The sequence below is a fragment of the Furipterus horrens genome, unplaced genomic scaffold (genome assembly GCF_987537825.1).
Source record: "Furipterus horrens unplaced genomic scaffold, mFurHor1.1.pri manual_scaffold_12, whole genome shotgun sequence".
Taxonomy (NCBI): domain Eukaryota; kingdom Metazoa; phylum Chordata; class Mammalia; order Chiroptera; family Furipteridae; genus Furipterus; species Furipterus horrens.
The window spans coordinates 54311183-54338879 of record NW_028327182.1 but is presented as its reverse complement, the minus strand read 5'-3'; the positions used below and the strand labels follow the sequence as shown (position 1 = coordinate 54338879).

At 36.1% G+C, this 27697-nt stretch overlaps 1 protein-coding gene across 1 annotated transcript in view; it reads left to right on the top strand.

Annotated features, from left to right (window-relative positions):
• Positions 1–27697, top strand: part of IPO5 (importin 5) — a 48358-nt gene that overhangs the window by 887 nt on the left and 19774 nt on the right. Inside the window, exons 2-13 of the mRNA XM_090258005.1 lie at positions 6829–6909; positions 9445–9637; positions 13508–13610; positions 14695–14791; positions 15001–15105; positions 19826–19948; positions 20031–20151; positions 23365–23452; positions 25318–25424; positions 26156–26280; positions 26373–26462; positions 26547–26720. Coding sequence (XP_090114131.1) covers positions 6829–6909; positions 9445–9637; positions 13508–13610; positions 14695–14791; positions 15001–15105; positions 19826–19948; positions 20031–20151; positions 23365–23452; positions 25318–25424; positions 26156–26280; positions 26373–26462; positions 26547–26720 — 1407 coding nt within the window. The remainder of the gene's footprint in view (positions 1–6828; positions 6910–9444; positions 9638–13507; positions 13611–14694; positions 14792–15000; positions 15106–19825; positions 19949–20030; positions 20152–23364; positions 23453–25317; positions 25425–26155; positions 26281–26372; positions 26463–26546; positions 26721–27697) is intronic.

Here is a 27697-nt window from a genome sequence, read left to right as displayed (position 1 = left end):
TTGATTTCATTTAGTCTAACCTGAATCTGTCGTTATTTAATCACCTTTGTCTCCTGACCTCCAAAATGTGGATCTGTGGTAATAGTTTCAAAAGGTGATATTTCTTATGTATTTGCAACTTCATTTACCAAATAGTAGTAGTAAGACTCACTTGGTTCAATATAAGACTGATTTTATACTGTCAGTGTTGAGACCACAATTTATTTGAGATACTTCAGGAGAAGGGCAGAAACTTTCCAGTTTCTTTTAAATGCGTTATCAGAACCTGTCTTCAAACTTGATTATATACAGAGTTTTTTGGCACTATCTTATTGAAGATTTCTATGACTCAGTGAAGGGTGTTCAGCTAGATCTTTTTACAGAGGAAACATTTATATTAAATACAGCCAATGAAATTGGGGGACACGTCCTCCTCTGGATTCACCAGATTTATAGTCCTTAAAATCACAATGTTGTTAATAGATTTAGGACTACAGGTTCCACTTAAGTGGTTTTATAATTCCCAAAGTAGTACACGGAAAGTTCAGTTCTGTATGAAAAGTGCTTTAAACAACTATTAACTTTATCCTAATTACTGGTGATTGATTGATTTGTTGTACTTGTCATACTTGTTTGGGGTAAAAATTCAAACCTTGCAAATAGTTTTTTATCTCATTTTCTAAAGGTCACCACTTTTTAAGTGTCTTGTGAATTGTCTCTGAAATAGCTTTACAAGCACATATATGCATATACTGTATATGTGTATATATATTCGTTTTTACATGAGTGGGCTTCTATTATACATTCTGTTGGTGCACCTTGAATATTTCACTCAATACATTTCACATTGCCACCTAAGGTTTTGTTAAAGCAGCTATGTAGTATTCCATCCTATAGGATGTACTTATTATTTATGCAACCAATCCTCTGATGAATGGACATTGAGATTTCAAGTGTTCTACTCTTGAAAACAGTGCTATATGTAGAAGTACATGTATCCCTATCTTTTCAGACTTTGCCAGGTTTATTTGTAGAAAACTTAAAAGCAGCATTTGTCCTTAGAAGTAATATGCATTTATTAGTTGCATCAGCTTGCATTCCTATCAGTGTTATGTGATGATGCCCATTAAAGCATTTTTATTCTTTCTGTTAACTCTAGAGGTAATTTTTCACAGAAATCAATTCTTAATCCCAACCCATAATAGAAATTGCCATGTGTTGCAAAGCGGAACAGCATTGTAATTAGTGCTAGTTTAATTCTGCCTCTTCTCTCCAGTTGCTTGAGTCTCTATTGTGAAGCCTAGTAGGGAATCTTTTGTCTATTGAACCAAATGTACGTATGGTTCAGCTTGAATTCCATTTGGTGCCTGTTGTAAATCTTATCACTTTAATCACTTTGGGGATGGATAGCATCATTTAGTACATTTTCTCATATAGAAAAATTGAAAATAAGTATTCTCCTAAGTCCCCTTTATTCCTAGTGAAAACATTCAAATATTATATTTTCTTTGTATAACCTGGAATATATAGGTATATATATTTAATCCTCACCCGAAGAGATGTCTGAGATGTCTTATTGATTTTAGAGAGAGAGGAAGGGAGACAAACATTGATCGGTTACCTCCCATATACACCTTGACTGGGGTCAAACCTGCAACCTAGGTATGTGCCCTGACTGGTAATCTAACCTGCAACGATTTTTGGTATAATGGACAATGCTCCAGCCAACTGAGCCACCTGGTCAGGGCTATTCTAATGATGCTTTAATACCCCTTTTTTTTTGCATCATGAAATAAGCCTTTTATTATAGTCTGATATAACAAATACAGAAATGTTTTTGAACTAAAAGCTTGGCAAGGGCTCAGTGAATATCTTTGTAATTTACTTGATCAAAATAAAAGTACATAGCTGACACATACCTACCAAACTGTTTACTAAGATGACTTGTTTTATATTGAAATATGAGATTAAGTACAGTAAAACATTTATGGTAATTACTGTTGAAATCATTGAAGGGTCTCAAAACTTTAAAAAGTTTTAAATCTTTTTCCATTGTATAAGCCATTTGGTAGGCTCTGTATCTTTTTTTTCTTCTTTTTTAAAGAGAGAGGAAGGGAGAGAGAGAAAAACATCAATTTTTTTGTGCCACTTATTTATGTATTCATTGATTGTTTCTTGTATATGCCTGATCGAGGTTCAAACCCACAACCTTGGCATATCAGAAGGATGCTCTTAACTATCTGAGCTACCCAGCCAGGATTAGGCTCTGTATCTTCTATTTAAAAAAAAAAAAATCTTCAAGGATTTTTCTCTTTAACTTTAAAATGTTTATGATATTTGGAAAAAGGATTTAAATGTTCTTGTCTCAAAATGCAATAACATGAATAAACAGTTGAATAATTGACAAGTAATCCAAAGTTAAATATCCATGGCATTCATAATGGCATTTTACATAATATATGTTATCAATTATATTCATGAATTTTATATTTACATTAATTTTTTGAATTGACTATGTACCTCGTTGATTATAATATAGACCTTTATTAGCGAGATTTGAATTGAAGGAGGGTAACATTGAAAAATATGCTCAAATTTTGAGGAACCAACATGTTTACTAATAAAAGCTGTCTCCTCTTCTATGTATCCATATACAAGGTAAGTGCCCTAAATATTTATGGAATGAGTGAGAGGAGTACATGTCATCATTTCTCCTTTGTGGGCAGAAAAGGATGGAGGTTTGAAATGTACTTTACATTGTGTGATTGTGCATGGTAGAATCAAATGAAATTGAAATTTTATTTGTCACACACTGGTAACATTCATTGAAACTGCCTGGGCTAATGCTAGGAATATTAGATATTTGCTTAGAAATATTCTTTATATTTGCTTAGAAGTATTCTTTATACTCTAATGTGCTATGCTGGGAATACAAACAGGAAAAAAATAGCATACCTATCTTTGTGGAACTCAGTCTGTTTAGGCTACAAAAAAATTACACTTCAGATTTTAAAGCTATGTTCTTTTTGTCAAACTATTATCCTTGACCCATGTTTTGTAATACTATATCTGTATTGCTACAGGAGAACATACCAAATGGGGAGAATCCTCTCTTAGGAGTGAGATGTCCCTCATACTAAACTCTTCTTCCCTGATTTCTAATTTATTATGGAATAGAGTTTAATATTTGACTTAATGTCAAATATTAGAATTAACATTGGATAACTCACAGTAATAGTCTCAGCAGGGCCAAAGGCCGAAGGTAGGAACCATCAAAATTTGTAACAGGTTTTCTGAGAGTGATATCCTAATAAAGAATTTTTTTCCAAAACTTGATTTAGCCCCTGAAAAATTTTTAAATTTATTTGTTTTTCTATTACAGTTGTCCCACTTTTTCTCCCATGGCTTCCCCCCTCCTGCCACCCCTTCTCCCACAGTCAATCCCCACCCTGTAGTCCATTTCCATGGATCATTCCTTGATAGCCACTGAAAATTTAAGTATTAAATATTTACAGCATCTCCAGTACATGGGGGGGGGGGTAAGCTAAGTATTGATACAAGGAATACAAAGACATTTAGTGTACTGTGAGAGATTATGTTTAAATGAAAAGGCTATATTGGTTTTTGCATTGCTTTGAAAAAGATGAAGTGAAAAACTTTTAGGTATCATATCCATTTTTGCAATCTTGCAAATATCTTTACATAAATTCTCTCATTTCTGGATAAATAAATGTAAACCGTATTCTCTCCTCAGCTGTGAATACTTTGTGTCACAATTTTCAGCATTATTATGTTCCTATGTGCTTGTGTACTTGAGAGGAACTTGAGGTTATCAGAAAATATTGAATTCTCCTTTCTCTCAAATTTGTTCTTCCCCAGATTGAGATATGTGTGAGATGTCTGAAAACTATGTAGCACTGTGTAAATAGAACTGGTTATTTGGTGGGGTCAGTCCCCATGGGTGAAACCCAGAGAGCATTTAGTGCCAAGGAGATTTTGAGTACAGTAGGCCTCAGAAGACCAAGCAATACCTTGGGGAAGTCATTTAACTTCTGAGCCTTTATTTTCTTATCTGTCAATATCTCAAGAATGCCTTGGAGCAAGGACTTAATTAAAGGTGTAAAGTAGATGTGAATACAGAGAAGCCCTGTTTTCCCTCTCTTGTTTTCACTTCTGTCCAGAGAAACCAGGTAAAATTTTTTAAATATGTTTTATTGAGTATGCTGTTACAGTTGTCCCAATTTCTTTTCCCTCTTCTCCCCTCCCTCCAGTTGTCCCCCCACCTTAGTCCATGCCCATTGGTTGTGCATATAGTTCCTCTCAATATCTATCTACTCCACTCCCTCCTACTAGGCTTCCTAATTCCCGCACCATCTCCCTCCCTTTCCCCCCTTCCCCCTCCCTGCTGACCTCCCCCCAAAATGTTCCCCATACCTATAATTCTTTTCCCACTCTCGTTGCCTGCTTAGTTTGCCTTTGTTTCGGTTCCGTAGTTTCTGTTGTTGGTTGTTGTAATACAGTTTTCATTTTAATGTTCATAGTTTTGATCCTCCTTCCTCTAAACAAGTCCCTTTAAAAACATCTCATATAATGGTGGTTTTGATCTAATGAACTCCTTCAGTTTTACTTTGTCCTGGAAGCACTTTCTCTGCCCATCTATTCTGAATGACAGCTTTGCTGGATAGAGTAATCGTGGCTGTAGGTTTTTGCTTTTCATTATTTTGAATATTTCTTGCCAGTCCCTTCTTGCTTGCAGTCTCCTTTGAGAAATCAGCTGATAGTCTAATTGGGGCTCCTTTGTACATAATTCTCTTCTCTCTTGCTGCTTTTTAAGATTCTCTCTTTATCTTTAGTTTTTGACATTTTGATTATTGTTTTTTGGTGTGGTTCTCCCTGGGTCCAGTTTCTTTGGAACTCTGTGCTTCCTGGACCTGTAAGTCTATTTCCTTCCCCAAGGTCAGGAAGTTCTGCTTCATTATTTTTTCACATCATTTTTCAATTTCTAGTTCTTCACCTTCTGGCAACCCTATAATTCGGATATTGGTCTCTTAAAGTTGTACCAGAGGTTTCTGAGCTTCTCCTCATTTTCCTCATTTTTTGTTTCCTCTTTCTGCACTGGTTGACTGTTCCTTCCCTACGTTCTGATTTGTTGATTTGATCCCTGGTGTTCCTTCCCTCACCACTTGTTTCGTATGTGTTTCTGTTCATTTCAGCAGTACTAGTCTTCATTCCTTCCCTGTCTTGAGTAACTCCTGCTGTTATTTCTGTAAGCTGTCTTATAACTATAGCTCTGAACTGAGCTTCAGAAAGGTTATCTATCTGTTTGTCTGTTAATTCGTGTATTTGCTTTCTAGTCAGCTGCGTGATTGGGATCTCTTATCATTATCCCTGCCATCCTGACAAGTTTGTTTACCTTTCCTTCCTGGGTAGGGCTGTCACACCTCCTATGCTATAGGGGCGGGGCCCCATGCACTTGTCACTACTGGGTGACCCTTCTTTCCACACTGTGGTGCTTTGTGTGGGGGCAGGGGTCCAAGATGGATTCCTGCCATTCACTCTCTGCTGAGAGACCAGGAGCCTCATTCTCCCTCTCCACGCCCTCTGGGCCTCACAGTGTCTGTGCTTATTACAGTCCCGCTCTGGAGCTTTGCCCCTCCTACCCAGTCCAGAGGAGCACCACTTGTTTATAACTTCATATGTTGGACTTCTGTGTAGCTTTATTTTCTGGAACTTCTTTATATCTGCTTTTGTGGTAGTTGTATTCCTTCTTAGTTGTGGAGGGAGATGGAGCGTGTCAGTCTAGGCCTCCATCTTGGCCGTAAGTCGGAACCAGGGAAATTTTGTGGAGTGGTAGCTGTTAGAGAGCAGACAAACTCTTTGAACTTAAGACTGCTAAGAAAATAACATTATCTGTGTCATACCCTTAAAGTGGATAGATAAGAGTGGACTACATTTATTTACTTACTGCTGATTCTAGTCAATCAGTTACAGGCTTTTGGGGGGGGGGGGTTCAAAATGTACTTAAAATAATGTTTTTTTTTCCAGAGTAAGACTGCTGTTGTTAGAATTTTTTACACATGCACATGAATCTGTATTTCCACTTAATTTTATAGACATCATATACCTAGGTCTTGTCTTTTCATCCACTTAGACCATCTGTCTTTTTAAATTGGTGTCAACTTAGTTTTTATTGTTAACCAATTTGCTCTCATTTTACATTGTTAACAGAGAAGTGTCCTGAGTCTCAAAATCTATATTTCTGGATCTAGAAAAGTCTCCTGGCTGAATTTCTTCTGACTATTTATTTAATGGTGTATATAAGTATGATTTTAGTATAATCATTGCTTAAAAGGAAAGGTGGCATAAAGAATTTAAATACTTACTTTCCCTTTCTCTGAGGTCTCTGGTAATTCTTAGTAGTGCTCATCTGAACCAGTTCCACGTCTGCTGATGTGAAAAATATTAACACGATAACCAGTATGTAACCATGATGTAAGGAGATACTCAGCAGTTATTTTGCAGCATGGTAGCTCAAGTCACACTTAACACCTTCTTAAGCTTTGAGTTTTTTAATCAGGATATTAACAAATGCTGGGGAAGTGTATGCACACATCAAAAAATCTATTTTTAAGAGATAAAGGTAGAAAGAAGCTTAAAAGTAACTCATTGGACATCTCTTTCTTAACCTTTCTGAAGTATATTTTATGTTACAGGAGAAATTTTTAACACTAGACCTAGATTATATGACTTCCCACATATGGATCTTTCCCAGCCTTTCTTTTCCCTGGTTTACTCATGAGGCTTTCTAACATTATATTCTAACCCTTAATGTTTTTCTTTTTCATATAGGAAACATATGAGAATATCCCAGGACAGTCAAAAATCACATTCCTCTTACAAGCCATCAGAAACACTACAGCTGCTGAGGAGGTACTGTAATATTTGAGAATATATTCTTACAAAACAAGCTGGGTGTTAGATGGTGGTCAAAGTAGGTAGTGAGGGCTGTTGTTTATTGCCTAGATGTTACCAGAACTTAGAACTTACTATTTGCTAAAAGCCATTTGGAGTTAAAATTTTTGAAATACTTGTATTAAGAATGAGCATATTTTCCCCCATGTCAGATGATGTGTCCAGGATATTTAAAAATTAATACTTAAAAAAATAATTATATAAAATTATTAAATATAAGTGATTTCTATAGCTACAAAAAATTTTCTTCCTCAAAACAGTTCATTCTAAAAGAGGAAATTTAATGTGTTACCAAATGATTGTGAAAACCTACTTTTTATCTCATCTTTTAAAATGTTATGCTTATAGCCATCGCTAAGTGGAGAAGAAAATGTACTGTAAAGATGTGTAGGGAACTAAAAATATGTAAAAGACACTTTGTAGAGTCCTTTAAAAATCATGGCTTTTATCTCTGAATGCAGTGATTCAGTTGGTTGGGTGTCAGTCTGCAAAGCAAAAGATTGCTGGCTCAATTCCCGGTCAGGACACTTGCCTGGGTTATGGGTTCGGTCCCTGAGGGCACATAAAAGAGGCAACCAATAGATGTTTCTCACTCTCATCTATATTTCTATCCTTCTCTTTCTTCCTCCCTCCCTCCCCCTCTCTCAAAAATAAATAAATAAAATTTTTATTCATGGCTTTTAGCAAAATAACTAATTACTGTACTAAATCAAGTTTATAGTTTCTTACTGCTTTTCTATGTATTTAGCAGCTAATCTTTTTCCTTCCCAGAAGGAATATCTGTGCATAACATTGAATGTTAATTGAATATTCTCTCTATTTTGGAAAAGCATTAAAATATCCAAGTGTAGAAAACTTACCTCATCTGTGAAATGCACTTAGAATTTGTAAAGTAAGACTCCTTTATTAAGTCACACTATATGTAAAATGCTTATATGAATACATGATGGAAATGAAGTCACACTAAACTGTATAGTAATACACCTGACTTTAAATTGGCAATTTATTTTTCTCTGCAACGCTTAGGAAACAGTATAAGCATGCCCTGGTTTTTAAAAGTAGATGACAAAGGATGTTTCTTCATCTTTGTAACATATTCTTTTTCTTTAATTCAAAATGAATTTCAAATATCAACAAACAGATATAAGGTACTTAAATCTCTAAAAATGTGGCTATTTTAATTCTTGAAGATAGATGCAAATTAGCTATGAAACAAAATGTTTTCTTCCTATTATAAGATATAGTTTATATATATATGTATAGTTACAGAGGTAGTAGAAGTGAACCATCTGGGCTGCGTAGGCTCAGGAAACAAGTTACAAAGTAAAAGAAGGGCCCTTGTAGCTTAGGAGAGAGAAAGGCAAAGGTCATGTGTCTAGTGGGAAGAAGAGGGGAAAGGGGATCGCACTAGCATGCTCCCCAGAGGGAAAGTGTAATGCTATGAAACAAATTTTAAAGCTGAGAATATTATGAAAATTATTGAATTTTATTTTCAAAAAACTTATATTAAACCCCATTTAAATCTTGATTTGATTTTGGAGTTAGATGATGATTGTGAACTAGCTTCAGCATCTTGATTGTGGCTTCATAGATTTCAGTGGGAATTTTAACCACTTTGAATCCTTTCTAGAGCATAAATTTTTAGTACATTTGCAATCTGCCTAAAGTAGTTCAGAAGAGAATATTTCTCAATGAAAAGAGCTTAATTGTTTTTGTTGATCAAAGAACCAAAGTAATTATAGTGATAATGAATAGCAGCCCAGAAAAGAAAAAGAATAATTGGGTTTAATATTTTCAGTGGCTTATTGATTTAATATGATCAAATTTTACAATGGTGTTTGTCTCAACTTTTGATAATCCAAAGGACTATTATACAGAAAATGCCGAACTTGAATCAATTCTACATGTTTGAAAATGGGATAAGAATATACATTGAGATTGATTATCACTTTTTAGGTGTTGGGAACTTGTAATTGTTTGCATGAACGAAGCATGAAGATAAATAGATTTGAAAGCATTTTATCTCAGAGGTTAATGAAATCTCAGTAATACAGCAAGGTAGGCCAGGCTGGGAGTATAAAATTAAATGGGAAAGGCACTTCGGATACTAGAATGACAGCCAAATGGAGAAGTAGGAAGGAACATTATAGGGTTTACAATTTCTATTAAGATTTGTTTTTCTCCAAAGAAGGCATTAAAAATAGGAATTTTAAACAGGTTTATCATTGCTGTGATAGGTGTTCCTGTTTGAGATTTAATATGTTCAGGGCTTTGCCTCAGCTATAAACAAAAATACCTTTTGGTGGCATTTTCTATACAGGAGGCTAATATCATTACAAATAGCTTTATTTTTTACAAAATCTAATAAAGTGCTTTCGCAGTGAAGTATAAAAATGAAATAGTGAAATACATCAATGGCAGATTGAATCTAGTTTGTTGGAAATGTTTACTCTAGTAAGACACCAATATAATAACCATGTTATCTATTTATAGGCTAGACAAATGGCTGCCGTTCTCCTAAGACGTCTTTTGTCCTCTGCATTTGATGAAGTCTACCCAACTCTTCCTTCTGATGTCCAGACTGCTATCAAGAGTGAACTACTAATGATTATTCAAATGGAAACACAGTCTAGCATGAGGAAGAAAATTTGTGATATTGCTGCAGAGCTAGCCAGAAACTTAATAGGTGTGTATGCAAATAAATTATGCTATAAAAGAAAATGAACACAGTTGACCCTTGAACAACACGGGTTTGAACTGTGTGGTCCCACTTATATGGGGATTTTTTTCAATAATAACCCATTCTTTTATTTTTTTAAAAAATTTTTTCTCAATTACAGTTGTCCCAGTTTTTCCAACATTGCTCTCCTCTGCCCTGCCCTCCCACCCTAGCTCCACAGTCAAGCCCCACTTTGTTCCTTGACAAATAACCCGTACTTCTTTTAGTTCATTGTTAGCAGTTTGAATGCAGACAGTATGACTTGAGCATCTGTGCATTTTATTATCTGACGCAGGTCCTAGAATCAATCCCCAGCAGATAATGAGAGACAAACTAAGTTTTAGGGGAGTCAAAAGTTAAGTGCGGATTTTTATTGTATTGGGGGTTGGTACCCCTAAACCACCACATTGTTTAAGAGTCAGTTGTATATGAGGTCTGTCCGGAAAAACTCCAACCTTTGTTAATATAATGAGAACGGTTTGCATGATATTGACATGACCTGGCAGCCAAGGAGAGTAGACTAGAGTGCACATGTGTGAAGAGTGACAACTTCACTGTATCTAGTCAGTGGGGGCAGTAGACGCCCTTGAGTGAGATGAGCAACGAATCTGCATCACATTATGTGTTAAGCTCTGCGGAAACTATTGAGATGATTCAGAATTCTGCAGCTATGGGCAACTGGCGATTGGCAGCTTCATCACAACAACATGCCCGCTCATGCATCATATCTTGTGCAGTTTTTTGGCGAAACATCAAATCACCCAGGTGACTCAGCCCCTCTACATCCCAGATTTGATGCCCTGCGACTTCTGGCTTTTCCCAAGACTAAAATTACCTTTGAAAGGGAAGAGATTTCAGACTGTCAGTGAGATTCAGGAAAATATGACAGCAGTTGATAGCGATTGGGAAAACTGTGCGAGGTCCCGTGGTGCCTACTCTGAAGGGAACTGAGGCATCATTAGCCTATGTACAGTGTTTCTTGTATCTTCTTAAATAATTGTCTAATTTTTCATAATACATGGCTGGATACCTTCTAGACAGACCTTGTATGTGTGTGTGTGTGTATAAATATATATATATACATATATATATATATATTTTTTTAAGTGGAATCTTTAGAGGCAAATTCCCAAGTGTCTTAAGTATCATTTATTCTATTGGAAATGAGAGTGATTATGAATTCTGCATTTAGAGCCAAAACTTCCAGATATTTGTGAAATGCAGTCATAATACCATTGGTCTTTAAAACAGTCATGTGCAGAAGTAATTTTGTAGTTTGCTTGAAAATTGTTTTATTCCCCCTTAATCTGTAAAGTTTTCAAAGCAAGTTCTAATTTAGAATCTTCTTTATAGACTTCTCAATAGAAATAGAAATCAATAGAATCCAAGTGGCCTTTTGCTGTTACATTTGTGTATTTTAGATTGTGTCCATATGCTGTTATACTACTATACTATTCACATTATAAAATACCCCAAAATATTTCTGAAGGAAAATACCTTAAATTGCATTTAATCAATTCTCAATGTTTTGGTCAGTTTAAATAATAATGTAATTGAATATGCTTTTTTGACAGATTCATAAATGTGATTTAAAACTTTATTAAGGTGGAATTTTTAAAGGTTGAAAAGGACACTTCAGAAGATAAGGGCTCAAGTGGGAGAACATTGTTGGTTGTGCTTAGTAAATCATAACACTTAATTCTTTAATCTCAGCTACCTGCAAAGTTCAAAACACACTTAAACTCTTAATGTTGAATTATTTTAAAAGCTTAGAGAATTCTATTTTAAAGAAATTTAAGTGTACAAATAAGAATTTTTATAGGTGACATTTGTAACTCAAAATCACTTAATAATAGAAACATTTTCAAAATGTGTCAGTGTTCTTTTCATAAATATTTTTAGGCAGTTATTTTAAACCTCAAAGCATAATTTTTATGTTGAAGGGGCAGATTAAGGGGGTTTTTTTGTTTGTTTTTTAAGTTTCAGCTAAGTAACATTTATGTCAGAAAAAATCAGTAAATATGGAGGGAAATTTTTAACAAGAAAAAGTATATAACTCAATGTAATTTCTATTGGGTTAGCCAAAAAGTCCACTTAGTTTGTTTCCGTAAAAAGAAAGACATTTTTTTCATTTTCACCAATAACTATTGATTTGGATATTTTGAGTATGTCGGCTATCTCCTGCTGTTGCCTTCTAGTGGGTAGGGGCCAGGGGTGCTGCTAAACATCTTATAATGCATGACAGCCCCACAGCAAAGAATTATTTGGCCAAAATGTCAGTAGTACCAAGAAACTTCACAAACCTCTTTTGACAGGTTTGATCCGTCACAGCACCTTTTCCATACACTACATAAATCTTTTCTTGTGTTTTAGTTGCGTTTTTACCTTCCTTGAAATAATAAAGCATAATACACCAAAAATGTTGTATATCTTCTTCATTCTTCAATATTAAAATGGCTGTACAAAAATTTACCAGTTTTGATTTTTTTTTTTTTTTAATGCATGCTGATTTGACAGCTGTCACAATCTAACAAAATTGTTTCGAACGAAGTTAAGATAACTAAGCTCTACTAGAGCCATCCAGAGAAGGAAAACTCTGACTCCAAAAAACCTCCGCTGCCTTGCGGCATACCTCTTCAGGGGAAAGGCTAAGGGAGTAAACCCCGACAGAAAATCCGGAGCCGGAGTCCCTAAGGCGGTTTGACGTTGTAGTCAACACCGGCAACTCCTGCGGCGCACCTGAAGCCAAGCTGTATTGACTCCGTCTTTCCCTTGGACCCTTCAGCTGCGAAGAGAGGGGGGGTCTGCTGCATGGGCAACAGCAGACCCTCCATATCACCCTGCCCAGGCTCTGTAGCTTCAGCTTCACTGGAGAGGACACTCCAGCGTCATCACAAGATTCAACACGGGAGGAGACAGATACCGTGTCACTCCCGAGTCGGACTGCACAGCCATTCTCGGCGGTGCAGATAGACTTTTAAGAAGCTACACCATCGTCTCTCAAGACGGACGGGCATGGGCAACAGCAGACCCTCCATATCACCCTGCCCAGGCTCTGTAGCTTCAGCTTCACTGGAGAGGACACTCCAACGTCATCGCAAGATTCAACACGGGAGGAGACAGATACCGTGTCACTCCCGAGTCGGACTGCACAACCATTCTCGGCGGTGCAGATAGACACTTAAGAAGCTACACCATCGTCTCTCGAGACGGACGGCTGCCGACTAGAGCCATCCAACAGAAAATACTAAATGGACTTTTTGGCCAACCCAATACAACCCTTTAAGTTCTTTATAGAAGTATAGTGAGTTTCTTAACGCATACAGTAGTTTATTGTGGTTACTCATTTTTTATTACAAAGTATCAAAAATTCTCTTACTTTAAAATTTTGTTTGAAAGTAAACACATTGGTAACATCTGATAGGACTTAAAATTGGAAAACGTGAGCACCCTGCTCTAAGTCCTGGTTGAAAGTAATTATCATTTTGGCTTCAGGACCTTGTTACCATATATTAGCTTTCCTACTTTTTAAACTTTAACAACAATAGTGTACATAAAAGATTCAACTATATAGTCATAGTGATACCTTTTCTCAATCCTGAGAAATGACCAGTCAATAGCTGTGCTTAAGTAACTCAAATATGAACAATTGCTTTTTACAAGATTATTATGTCATTTTTTAGGTTAAAGGACCTAATTGTATTGAAATTATTTTTAATATACAGTAAAAGACATTTTCTACTATTGCATATTTTGAATGAGGCTTATAATGAAAGGATTCACCCCTAATGTTTTGAAGTTTTGACTTACTTTATGCCTGGACTTCTTTATTTTTAGATGAAGATGGTAACAACCAATGGCCTGAAGGTTTGAAGTTCCTTTTTGATTCAGTCAGCTCTCAAAATGTGGGACTGCGAGAAGCCGCTCTTCACATTTTCTGGTATATACCCTGGTCTAGCTTTTTTTGAAAACTTGAATGTCATGAGTACACAAAGCAGATTTTGATTGGTCTTTTTTTAGTCTTAACAACTTTTTAATCTTAACATAATATCTTCAGATAAATTTTGTATTTGTTTTGGAAGTAAAACTGAAAAAAAAAAGCTTTTTATTTCATATTATGATCCTCATTTGTATACAGGGTTCTCTGGAGCTCGATTTCTTTCCTTTGTTTTTTATGATTCTGAAAACATTTCTGGAATGATTACTTCTGCTTTATTTGGATATTGATACAGTACTAAATGTAACTTTTAGAAAGCTGCTTTAATAATGACATTTGAAGAAGAGAAAATGCCCATTGTTCTCTGGGTCTTATATAGTCCAGCTTTATAAAAATGTAATATTTTAATAAACTGCTCTGTATTTATAAGCAGATGATTAAAGTTGAGAATGCAAAAACTATCTGCATTAAGAAAATTTTTACCCTGCTGCATTTAAAATATAATTGGATTTATAATTTTTAAAGATCATATACATTTTTCTTAATAAAATATACCTTGAGCGTCAGAAGAGGATAGGGTATATATTGACACCATTGTCTACTTTCTTTGTCAGATATATCTTATTTATATCAGTAATCTAGAGTAGAGGATTAAGTAAAAGTATTTAGTTTGTTTACCGAACTTAAGGTAGAGCAGAATTTAAACTGCCCTGGATCACTCAAGACAGAAGCAGATTGTCAGAAAGCATGGCTATTGCAGCTACCATCGGATACTGTTTGCTCTTGTCCCATCCTGCCCTCTTAAGTTAGCTTCCCACCAAGACAGAGTGATAAGAATAAACATTGGGCTAGGGTCGGTGGCTGAGTCCTGTGCAACTGGGTCTCTCCCAACTCCCAGACTAATCCTCTTCATTATGTTTGTTTCTATTCATCCAATACCAAAAGAGGATTGCTTGGAGGGATGGCATTGTTCAGCCTTAAGGACTGATACACACTTTGAGTCACACAGACATTTAATTAGATATTCTAGCTGATACTTTACTGAGATGTAAGGTGCTTTTTAAAAAACACTTGGATCATTTTTTAGGAACTTTCCTGGAATTTTTGGGAACCAACAGCAGCACTATTTAGACGTCATCAAACGGATGTTAGTTCAGTGTATGCAAGATCAGGAACATCCATCGGTAAATCATTTTAATTTAATTAATATTAACACCTAATTTAAAATAACTTCTAACTCGTGAAAGAAATTTATGTATTTGGAGATTAATATTTTAAAATACAAATACTAGTTTTTACTGATAAAGAAAAATTTCATTTTGAGTTAGAAAACTTGAACTTGCATCCATCAAAAATGTCTCATGTTTGACATGTTTTACTCTATTCATTTTAGATCCGAACATTATCTGCTAGAGCTACAGCTGCATTTATACTCGCAAATGAGCATAATGTTGCTCTGTTCAAACATTTTGCAGACTTGATACCTGGATTCTTACAGGTAAGAAAACTAAAATATGTGATAATTATATTTTTATTGGTTTCTGTAGTTTAATAAATTCGCATCAGAGCTCTGTAGTGCATTCATTTATTCAGTAAATATTGATTGTCTACTGTGTGCTGGTACTAGGTACTGGGGATACAGTAGTAAAAACATGCAAATCTTCGTCCTCATTGAACCTACATCTATTAGCTTTGATAGATTCTTAGTCTTAAAATATTTAAGTTACAGTTTCAGAATTTGTAATGCAAATGATATAAGCAATTTATGCTTATTGACTATATAATCATATAGATTATTTCTGTTGAAGCAACCAAATAACCTATGAATTTAATGCTCATTTTACATAAGGAGAAACCATGGTCACAGATTGGTTAATGGTGGAATCATGCATAATTCACACCCAGATTGAACTGTAATGCTTATTGTTAACCACAGGGTTTAACAGTTTGTATTATAAAGTAAATAGTTTATGGTTAATTCCCATTATTGGATGTTGAGGAAAAGTTATTTTAAGGATACCTTCTGCCTCAGTGAGAAGATAAAATAAGATTGGGTGAATTGGAGCAGTTATTCTCAACCTTGTCAAACCCCAAACCCATTTTATAATAAATGTCTTGTAACTTTGTGTTTCTAAGTGAATACAAAGAAGAAATAAAAAGAAAGTAATGTATAATAAAAATGACGTGCTTTCCACATATAAATGCTAAGGCATGACTAACACAAAATGGATAAAAGACTTAAATGTAAGCCATGACACCATAAAAGTCCTAGAGAAAAATATAGGCAGTAAAATCTCAGATATCCCACATAGCAATATTTTCACTAATAAATCTCCTAGGGCAAGGGAAATAAAGGAAAGGATAAACAAATGATGGGACTACATCAAACTAAGAGTTTCTCCTCAGTGAAAGAAAACAGCAAGGTGAAAACGGAACCAGCTGTATAGGAGAACATACTCACTAATGATATCTCAGACAAAGGTTTGATCTCCAAAATATATAGAGAACTTATACGACTCAACACCATGAAGACAGATAATCCAATTAAAAAATGGACAAAGGATCTGAACAGACACTTCCAAGGAAGACATACAGAGGGCCCATGGTCACATGAAAGGATGCTCAACATCACTAGCCATCAGAGAGATGCAAATTAGAACCACAATGAGATACCACCTCACACCAGTCAGAAGAGCCATCATCAACAAATCAAGTGCTGGCAAGGATGTGGAGAAAAGGGAACCCTAGTGCACTGTTGGTGGAAATGCAGTCTGGTGCAGCCACTATGGAAAACAGTATGGAACTTCCTCAAAAAACTAAAAATGGAACTGCCTTTTGATCCTGCGATTCCATTGCTAGGATTATACCCGAAGAATCCTGAAACACCAATTCAAAAGAACCTATGCACCCTTTTGTTCATAGCAGCACTATTTACAATAGCCAAGTGCTAGAAACAGCCTAAGTGCCCATCAGTAGAGGAGTGGACCAAAAAATTGTGGTACATTTATACAAAGGAATACTATGCAGCAGAAAGAAAGAACTCTTTCTTACCTTTTGCTACAGCATGGATGGAACTTGAGAGTATTATGCTAAGTGAAATAAGCCAGGTGACAAAAGACAAATGTCATACAATCTCATCTAATGCAGGAACTAATGAGCAAAATAGAAGCAGAGGCATATAAACAAGGAACAGACTGACAGTGCCCAGAGGGGAGGGCGGAGGGAGAAAAGGGGGGAAAGAAGGGGAAGAGTCTAGTCAAGGAACTAATATAAATGACCGATGGGTATGGGCCACTAAATGGGGATTGACTGAGAAAGGGGAGAGGTGGGTGGAGCAGGAGAGAACAAAGGGGGAAAGAATGGGACAACTAATAGAAAAACTTTTTTAAAAAGTGACTGAAGGGCAGGTGGGGAAAAAAACATAAGATTAGATGTGTGTGGTTTTTTTTTAATTGACCTATACAGGTGTAATAGCTGAAAATGTGAACTGATATAGAGGTCTCATTGACAAGTCAAATACCACAATTGATGTTACTATTAATGATTTGATTTCCAGATATTGTAAATTTTTGGACAAAACAAAGTACATATTCATTCTTGATTTATACAGTATTTACATTTAGGAGGGGTGCATTATAGTGCATCTTTTAAAGTATATTTTATTGATTTTGCTATTAACAATTGTCCCTATTTTTTTCCCTCCCCCCTCCCCCCGCCCAGAATCCCCCTTTCCTCCAACAGTCCCCCGACCCTTAGTTCATGTCCATGGGTCATGAATGAAGTTCTTTGGCTTCACACTTTCCTATACTTGAAGTGCTCCCTTCGTATGGGCCGAGTACACCCTCCTCTTCCAGTTGAGCCTTGGTTGCTTTTGGCAGATCGGTGGGAGGGATTTACCCAGGCCAGTCAGCTACAAGGATTGATTGACTGTGATCACTTAACACCAATCTTCACCCTCCATGGAGGATCAGCTGTGTAGGGGCAGGATGGTGGTGCTCCAACATGCTCTGTATCTGTCCACTGAGTATGCTGGCCTTGAGGTTTCCAGGGTGCTACAGGCAAGGTCAGCCCCCACCTGTGTTTTTCTCAGGGCACCCTGCTTGAGTTATAAAGCAATCTAAGATGGCTGCTATTTGGGCTGGGCTTGGAGATTCCCAGGCGAAGCCAAGCTATGAATCTAAGCAGGCTGCTGCTAGTGCCACGCCTGAAGCTCACTGAGGCTGCTATTGCTTGTTTGGGAGGTTTTAGGAAGTTGTGAAGCAAGAGCCAAGACCAGCCTTTCATATGGAAAAGCAGTTTGCAAAGTTGGGTGGGGTAGAGCCTCTGGGGATCTCCAGAACAGGTCAAACAGCCAAGTTGGTGGAGTATGGATGTGGTTTCTTTAATTTTGTCATCGGACTTCCATTCAACTCAATTTCTGACGATTCTGGCTGATGGTGGTTCTTTATTTTTTTTTTTTTTAAACAATCTTATTTATTTATTTATTTATTTATTTATTTATTTATTTATTTATTTATTTATTTATTTATTTATAGAGAGAGGGGAAAGGAGAAAGAGAGGGAGAGAAACATCGTTGTGTGGTTGCCTCTCTCGCACCCCCAACTGGGACCTGACGTGCAACCTAGTCATGTGCCCTGACTGGGAATCAAACCAGCGACATTTGGTTCGCAGGCCGACGCTCAGTCCACTGAGCCACAGCAGCCAAGGCTGTGGTTCTACTTTTTAATTGTAATTTTGATTTGGTTGTGCGCAGAGGCAAGCCATATATGCCTATCCTGCCTTCTTGACTGGATCCTCATGGTGCATTTTTTAAACAATGCAAAAAATAATTTGAGTTAGGTTCTATGTTCAGATAATTAGGAGGTTTTTTCATTTTTGTAAGTGTCTAACGTTTATGACCATGTAAAATGCATGATAAGAAGGTCTTGTGAGTTCCTCAGGAGCATTTGTGTCACAGATGCAGAATATCTAGTCCTCCTGACTTTTGTTCATCTTCAGTTATGACAATCAAGAGAATACCTCCTAGCAGAAATAGCAACCCTGTTGAGAGCTGGGTTAGAGAGGATTTAGAGGAGCTAAAACTGAACCATCCTACATGAGTCAGATTTAGTAGAAACTTTTCTCCCTATGACATCAAGCTAAAAAGATGGTTTAGGTCAATGACAAAACATTGTTCCATTCTATTTTAGTAGTTTTTTTATTCCAAAAAATCTTGAATTACTCACTATTTAAGCCTGTGAGAAATGCTCACAATAAAACACCAGGACATAGGACTTCAACAGCAAAGCAAGGTGTTTATTTATTCACAGCTCTTCAGAGCTGGGCACAGCCAGCCAAAGGCATGTGCACCCCAAGGAGACAAAGTAAACTGTTTTATACTAACGTAATTAGCTCCCCCTTCCCTCTCTTTCTCCCCCGTTTCTCCATTACTAGTTAATCCAGATTCACAATCTAACTCTATTAACTACTTAACTAAGGGTGTGATTAACTAAGGGTAATCTAGTTAGGGTCTATTTCCAACTTATTTGCAAAGTTATCTAGCTACATCGTCCCATTTCTCTGTGTTTGGTGATGACAGTCTTCCTCCTTTTGATCCTAGAGATATGTGTGAGGAGCTGCGGAACATCATCTCTTGGCCCCTTTTCCATGATTCGTCTGTTAATTATCTCCTATGGGTTTGAGAGTCACTGGCTTCTTTGTCCCTTACAAGCCTAATCTTAGATTTTTTTCCTCTGAATTTAGAGTAAGTTAAAATGTTAGCCTAATTTTCTAGGACTTGTCATTCCAAAACAGGCAGTGGTAAATACAAAATGCACACTTAAGTACCACAGTGACCAAGTTTGACATCAAAGAGAAATAAGTGGGTAACATTGGACACTAAATGTATGAAATGTATTTATTCTATGTATAAGAAAGACCAAGACATGGATATAGGAAGGACAGTGGTTATGGAAAAAATTCTTTGTGGTGGTTATTGTAGTTTCACTGATTTTAATATTGACTTAATATTAATATTTTGTATGTTTCTAGTTAATATTAGTTAAAAGAAGGTGTATACAGGACTGTAGGTAGAACAAACATTTGCATAATATAGATTTCTAAGTTATTTAATGAAAAGTACTCTGATATTTCTCTGTTATCTGCCTCTAAATGTTTTAGATAATAAGCCATCATAAAGTGACTCTTGACTTTTTAAAATCCATTTTCATTTTTTCTAGGCTGTAAATGATTCATGCTACCAGAATGATGATTCAGTCCTTAAATCCCTTGTTGAGATTGCAGATACTGTTCCAAAGTATTTGCGTCCTCACTTGGAAGCTACTTTACAGCTAAGTCTAAAGGTAAGTTAAATAGTTCAGTAAATGTTCTGTTTATTATTTTTAGTAAATAAACTACTAACTGTATGCAAATGTGTCTTTGTAGTTGTGTGGAGACACTAGCCTCAGTAATATGCAACGCCAGCTTGCCCTTGAAGTAATTGTGACCCTCTCTGAGACTGCAGCTGCTATGTTAAGAAAACATACCAATATTGTTGCACAGACTAGTAAGTCAAAGATCTTTAAATAATTTATGTTCATGTGGAAAAATTGTTGAATAAATTTGCTGAGAGTTGTATAAGTTCACATATTTGTTTTTTTTTTTAATGTTTTTTATTGATTATATTGTTACAACAGTTCCAATTTTCTCCCCCTTGTTCCCCTCCCCCCAGCACCCCCCTCCCCCAGCAATCCCCCCCAAGTCCATACCCCTGGTTCGTAAAAATTAACTATCCCCCCCCTCTCAAATATTAGGACCCTTTGTAATCTTGTAAAGGACAATGGGCGAAGGTCTCAAGCTCCTCTAGCTGCTTCAGGCTGGACATGGTCGTCGTCCTACCTACCCTTGGGTCCAGAAAACCCTAATAAGAGTGGGGGTGTGGAGGGGAGGGTGGCCTTCCCACATGGGGAAGGATCGTGCCGACTCCAGGTCAGTTGGCTGCCTCCGGTCAACGGCGTGCTTGGTTCAACAGGCTGGTGTCCTTGTTGTGTTCTGAGGGCAACAGATTTGGCGAAAAGGGTTAAAAGACATCATTCAATCCATAACTACTAGATGACAAAAGGCAGGGATTAATTTTTCAATGTTCCATATTAGGGAAAAAAAAAAAAGTTTCTTTGTAAGAAGGTATGCTAGGCACATCTCGCCTGTCCAAAACCCTTTTGCCCATTATACTTAGTTTGGGCTGAGGTAAATAGTTTAGGTTTTTCCCCCTCTCAGACCTCTGGGCCTTTTCTGTCCAAGCCATTAGGATAGAAAAGAGAAACCCGTTTTAAAGTGAAGCCCACAGACCACCCCATTCTTCCCCAACCCAGCCATTTAGTTCAGCCAAACCGTTGAGTCTCAGGAGGCAGCGCTGCAGAGAGGATTAAGTGAGGCTTATGCGTACAAATAATCACTCAGGTAATGCGATCATAGGCTTATGTCCTTTGAAAACAAAAAACACGTGTTAATTTATGTAACATAACCCGCAAACAAGTCTCTAAATCTGGAGAAGAAACTTTTAAGACGGTTAGTTGCCCTGTTTTATACTCTACTACTGATCATTGTGATTTTCCTTGAATAATAATTTTTCTCCCTAAGGTTACCCTCCTTGTCTTTAAAGGGACTACATTAAGTCCATTTTTAATTTATCCTGTTCGTTTGCATAAACATAACAAGAGCAGCAAATGATCACTTACGATCTTTAGTTCTGCTTTGCTGGAACTTACCCAAGGAATATTTGGGGTGACCTTCAGTCTGTTCTTCAGGGCACAGAAGCTGTGCCACATATCTGGCATTCATCCTTGCCTGTACACACCTGTTTTTTCCAAGTCTTTCTGGTCTTTCCTTGTGCCTTAAGGTCCCTTCTAGCCATCTTTCAGGAAAACAACCTTCGTTCCTTCCCTGGAAAGATTGCTGTGGACCGCACAACCAACCATGGTACCAGGCCTTTTAAAATCTCACGGGCTTTTATTACCTTTGAAAGTCATTCCCAGTTCCTCAGGGCTTTCTGGTAACAACACATATTTGTTGATATAATGAATGTCCTTTCAAAATCAGAAGAGTTTGGGAAAGTGTGTCTCTGTGTGCATGTACTCAACTTGTTGGATTTGCTGCAGCTCTGAGTCCTCATGTGATAGCAGGTATGACGTTTGATACCTGGAAATCACTCAAAAGATGTATAAGAACTTCATGGAGATAATTGGATAAGATATTGAAAAACTGAAATGTTGAAAGAACTAATATCATTTTTTCTCAAATTAATCTATAAATTCAATACAATTTTACTCAAAATCCCAATAGAGTTAGTTGGTCATAAGATTTATCCTGAAATTCAAGTCAAAGAAAATGGGGCCTGGAGTAGCCAAGAGAATTTTTAAAACAAAATAGAGATCTTGCTTTATCAGCTGTGAAGATTTAGGATTTGTTGGTGCAGGTGTAGACAAATGATAAATGGATTGGATATAATAAAAGGGTGTGGGAGCAGATCCACTCCCATGGAAAGCAAAGGTGATTTAAAAAGATAATTCATGAAAGGTCATTGGAACAACTGGTTTTTTCTGTCTAAAAAAGTATCACAATCTTAAATATTCTATAACAATCTGGGGTTGATAAAAACTAAGCACAGATAACATTTTAAAAGTAAAGCTTGGTAGTAGAAAAGTATTTTTAAAGACTCAATCAGTAACCATAGATGCAAAAACATTGCTGAATTTGCTAAAAGGAAAACAATTTTTTTTACCAACTACATCATAAGTGAAATTAAAAGATAAGTTACAGACTGGAAGAAAATAGTTGTAGTGCACAGTCAACAAAGATCTGGTATGTGAAAATTAGATTAAGGTTAGTAACAGGAAATTAACAGAAGAAGAACCTGAAGTAGCTAAAGAACACTGCTCCATCTCAGTAAAAACAAGTGTAATTGTGGAATACAACTTGTCAGAAACTTTGACAATATCAAGTGTTGATGAAGGGTGTGGATAGGAGAAGACTTTCACAGCTCCAGGGTACTTCACACATTGCTGTGAAATAAGACAGGCCTTTTAAACTTACCTTAGAAATACAAGCTTATGCAACCACTATGGAGGGCGGTTTATTGTTTTGTAAAACTGTTGAAGATACTTCTAGCAACTTCATGTCTTGAAATAATACTTTTCAAGGAGCTAAATATAAGAATTTCATCAAAGCAAATTTTGTAACTGGAAAAAACCAAAATGTATACCAATGGGATAGTGTTTATATAATGCAATGCTATAAAGTGATTAAAATGAAATCCATATGTGTTGAGAAAAAAGAAAATTGCCAAAGGATACATATAGTATGATACCATGTACTACATAAAAAGTAAAATATTAAAATAGTGCTATCTTTTGTGTATACATACCAAGATCTGTAGTTCAAGTGTAAAAAACAGTTTGGGAATGGAAATACTGATTTTATTATTCTTACCTCTGGTGAGGGAGGGAGAGACTGCAATCGAATTTGGGAAGTTGTACTTTTATCCTTAATGCTGCTTCTTAAAAAGAATGAGATCTAAAGCAAATGTGGCTCCCAGAAAGATTAAAACTTAAAATAGGTCTTGGAGGCACAGTCAAATAGGTTTTTTTGTTTGTTTGTTTTTGTCTCACTCCTTTAGAAGCAAAGTAAATCCTTTGTGTTTTACTTCTTAAAATTGTTTGTCAATGATTATATTAACAATAAAAAAAGCCATGATCTGGTATGAAATTATTTTTTCCTTTAGTTCCTCAGATGTTAACAATGATGGTTGATCTGGAAGAGGATGAGGACTGGGCAAATGCAGATGAACTAGAAGATGATGATTTTGACAGGTAATCAATCATGCAAGCCAAATACTTTATGGAGGTTCCTTGACAGGAAAGAGCAACATAGGTAGCAATGAGAGCTTTAGAGTTAGAAGTCTGAAGATTATATAACTTTTAAGTTTAGCATATGAGACAGTTTAGTAGCTTTCTGTTTATGCATTTCTGCATTAGATTATGTAAGTATACCCCATTTTACTCTAAATTTCTTAAAGATGTTTTATTTTGAGTATCTTTTAAAATATGTATAAAGCTTTATTGATAAATGCCTTTATATACATAGACTTCATTTAGAATGATTGTTTCAGCACAATTCTTTGCGAAACTTCATATTTTCCTAATTATGATTTAACTTGAGGCTAGGGAGAAGACAGTGGTGGTGAGATTTGTACACTAGGTGACAGTACCCCTGGAATTACTATTTTACTTGTGACTTAGGAGTCTCCCTTGAGTACAGATTCCTGTGGAGAAGTCGACCAAAATCTATTCACTGTCCAAAAGCAATCATGGCCCATTACATGTACATGAAACAACACTTCAGAGCTCTGCTAATTTCAATTTATTCTTTCAGTAGCCCTAAAGGTATATTACCATGTTACAGATGCAGAATGGAAAGTGATTTGTTCAAGATTACATAACCAATTGGTAGACTGGGCTTTAATACCATTTCTCTTACTCTTCCTAGGGCATCATACTATCTCCCTTTCTTAAAAAGAAGAAATTATTCCCTTGAAAAGCTAGTAGTCAGTATAAGCTTCTATAACAAAACTAGAAATGAAAAAACATTTGACTTGCAGAATATATGGTGTTTTCTTAGGCTAACTCCCATTATTAAAAATGACTGACTTCTGGTTTAGATACTGTATTGGAGTGCATGAAGGTGATCCTTCACTGGAAATAACCTAATAGGGCTGAGGAAAAAACAAGGCTCAGATTCCTTGAGTTTCCTTTCCCTAGTTCACTTACTGTAATATGCTGCTACCTGGCCTAATTTGCCCTGTAAAAGGCACTTAAGTTTATGTGGTTTATGAAGCTACTTTTTCTGGGACAGATGAATAAGATTTTCTTATCTGAGAGTAAATGGCCATGGATATATTTTCAAGATCAGTTGTAAGTCTAAGAACCTGTTCGAAAGATCATTTGTAGCTTTTTCTTTATGTGGACAAAAGTAAGTTTAAGTTGTGAGTAAGCAAAATAGAGTGTATTCTTGTATTATTTTCCATATGAACAACTGTAAGCCTACTCTTGCCCATCCCTGTGTAGTCTTTGTCTTCACAGAACAGTTAAAGATTATGCACATGACAAACTCACTACTAATCCTGGAGTTCTAAGAAAGTGCAAACACTTTTATACCTGTGTTCCTTCGGTTTTCAGTGAAAACACTGGAATGGAGTTTCACATACACATTAATTTTGGGTAATGCAATTTATACCACTTTAAAGATAAGTAAGTTCATAATGAGGAGAAAATCATATACAGTGTCAGCACCCCTTTCAGTTTTCTATGTTCTGTTCACTGATAAATTTGAAGGATATATGTCCACGAAATGAGAAACACAAGGTTCTAAATGCTCTCTTCACTCCTGAGTCTTAGAAGTATCAGAAGCTACATTGTAGCCAGTGAGGCGTATGTGCATGTAAAGAGAGAAGGGAGAAAGCCTTGAAAAATGAGATTTAGACATAGAACTTTTTAAACTACAGTGAATCATGGTAATTTTATTTGCCCTCCCCCTTTTAATTTTAGGGTTTTTAATTCACAACTTACTGCATACACTCAAAAACTGCTTGACTTACTCTTTTCAATCCTAGTTTAGTAACGTATTATTCTTGTGTATTTTGAATATGTTGAATACATTAAATTCTGTTGGTGTGTAGCAATGCAGTTGCTGGCGAGAGTGCTTTGGACCGAATGGCTTGTGGACTTGGTGGAAAACTCGTTTTGCCAATGATCAAGGAACACATTATGCAAATGCTTCAAAATCGTAAGCTATATCTCTTTCAAATGCTAGAATAGTGGAAAGTGGCTTTCTAAATCATAAACTTTTTCACAAATGCTTAGACTGTGTTTAAGAATTAATCTTTGTCTTTTTATATTCTCTTTAACCTGATTTTTACATTATACTGATAAAATTCTTGTTAGTTGTTTTTGAAACCATTTGATCTTATGCCAAAGGATATTTTCCCTCACTATTAAATATACTCAAGCCCTGACTGGTGTGGCTCAGTTGGTTGGGCATCATCCCACAGAACGAAAGGTCAGTGGTTCAGTCCCACTTGGGGCATGTGCAAGAGGCAACTGATTGATATTTCTTTCTAATATTGATGTTCTTCTTTCTCCCTCCCTTCCCCTCGCTAAGCATTTTCTCAAGGTGAGGATAATAAATAAACAAAACAGGACATAGACAATTTATTGCTTATAGTAAAGTATTAGGAGAAAAGTTTCTTATTTTAAGTAATTTATAAATATTAATAAGGTCTTTGCTTCCATATTGTCTTTTAACTTTCGGCATAGAAATGCTTGTGTGACATAACCACTATTACAGCACAGTGAAATAATCTAGGCACGTACTTTTTCTATCCAATTTTTTAATTAATACATGTATAAAAATATTTTGTTACTCTTTTCAAAATAAGAACTTTTTATACTTCTACTAGAATGAGATGTTTATAGTGTCTCGTTACTGTTCTTTTCATTTGTAATTCTTTTCTGTAGCTGACTGGAAATACCGGCATGCAGGATTAATGGCTTTATCTGCCATTGGTGAAGGATGCCACCAGCAGATGGAAGGAATTCTAAATGAGATAGTAAATTTTGTTTTGCTTTTTCTTCAGGATCCTGTAAGTACCAATAAATGTTTGGTTCATAATTATTACATAGTTTCACATGGGAAGTAGATAGCCCTTTACTAATATGAAGGAGTATATTTCAGCATCCAAGAGTAAGGTATGCAGCCTGTAATGCCGTGGGACAGATGGCTACAGATTTTGCACCTGCTTTCCAAAAGAAATTCCATGAGAAGGTAAGTAACAAGCCCTCAAACACTCAAACTTTAAGAAGAAGGATGACATTTCAAAGTGTATGCTTATGTGATTTTATTTCACAGGTGATTGCGGCTCTGCTGCAGACCATGGAAGACCAAGACAATCAGCGAGTGCAGGCCCATGCTGCTGCTGCTCTCATTAACTTTACTGAAGACTGTCCCAAGTCGCTACTTATTCCATATTTGGATAATTTGGTGAAACATCTGCATTCCATCATGGTACTTAAGCTTCAAGAGGTAAGTTTTAAGATCTTAATTTACGTCAGTTTGATGAGTTAAGACCCCTGGAGAAAGAGGGGACTTTTCAGCATGGCTATAAAGAATAGAAAATAAGAACGTTATAGGCTTGACCAGAGAATGAGCAAGTTTTGGAACTAGGGAAGATATGGCCTAAAGATTAGGTAAAAGCAGTGTATGAAATGCCTTGAAAACAGTTATTTTTTAAAACTGATCTATGTAAATTTGGAAGAAGCAGTTTGTTCTTCATTGCTGCGAGAAATCATGATAATGTGATTTTAGGAAATTAGCATGGTAGCATTGTGGGACAAACCAAAAGAGTCCATTTAAGGCAAGACTGTCTTGATCATTGTTCAGGGAGCTTGGGTGGTAATAGTGGCAATTACGGAGAAAGGCAACTAAAAAACATTTCTTGGGAAGCATTAGCAATTTCTTTCTACCAGTCTGAATTTTAAAAGATGAAAGAAGTGAAAAATGTTGACCATCCTCCTAATCTAGGTGACAGAAATAAAGAAGATGTGAAAAAGAATATTCATTTTGCTTTAAATTTGTTTTTAAAATAAGGCCTGGCCATTCAAATAGAAGATGGTTTATAGCTAGTTAATAGCTTAAGTAAGAGAGGCAACCTACAAACAATTGAGTGGTGTTAGTACAGCAGTGTGTAGGAGAAAAAATGCCAGTAAGAAAAGTAAAGATCGAGTCCCAGTTATCAAGTACAATGAAAATAAATTGCTACTATAAAAATGAAATAAATAAAAGGACTTAAAAGCCTTTTTTACTATTTAACAGATAAAAAGTTACTGTCAATTTGCTATAAAGTTTCTGACACTCAATTCCTGTTTAATATGAATTAGCAACAGATGGTTCATAAATCACACTGTGCATAGCACTGGTCTAAAGAAGAACAAAGAGGAAGGCAAGATAATAAAGAAAGAAAAAAACTCATAGACCCAGACAACAGTATGGTGCTTACCAGA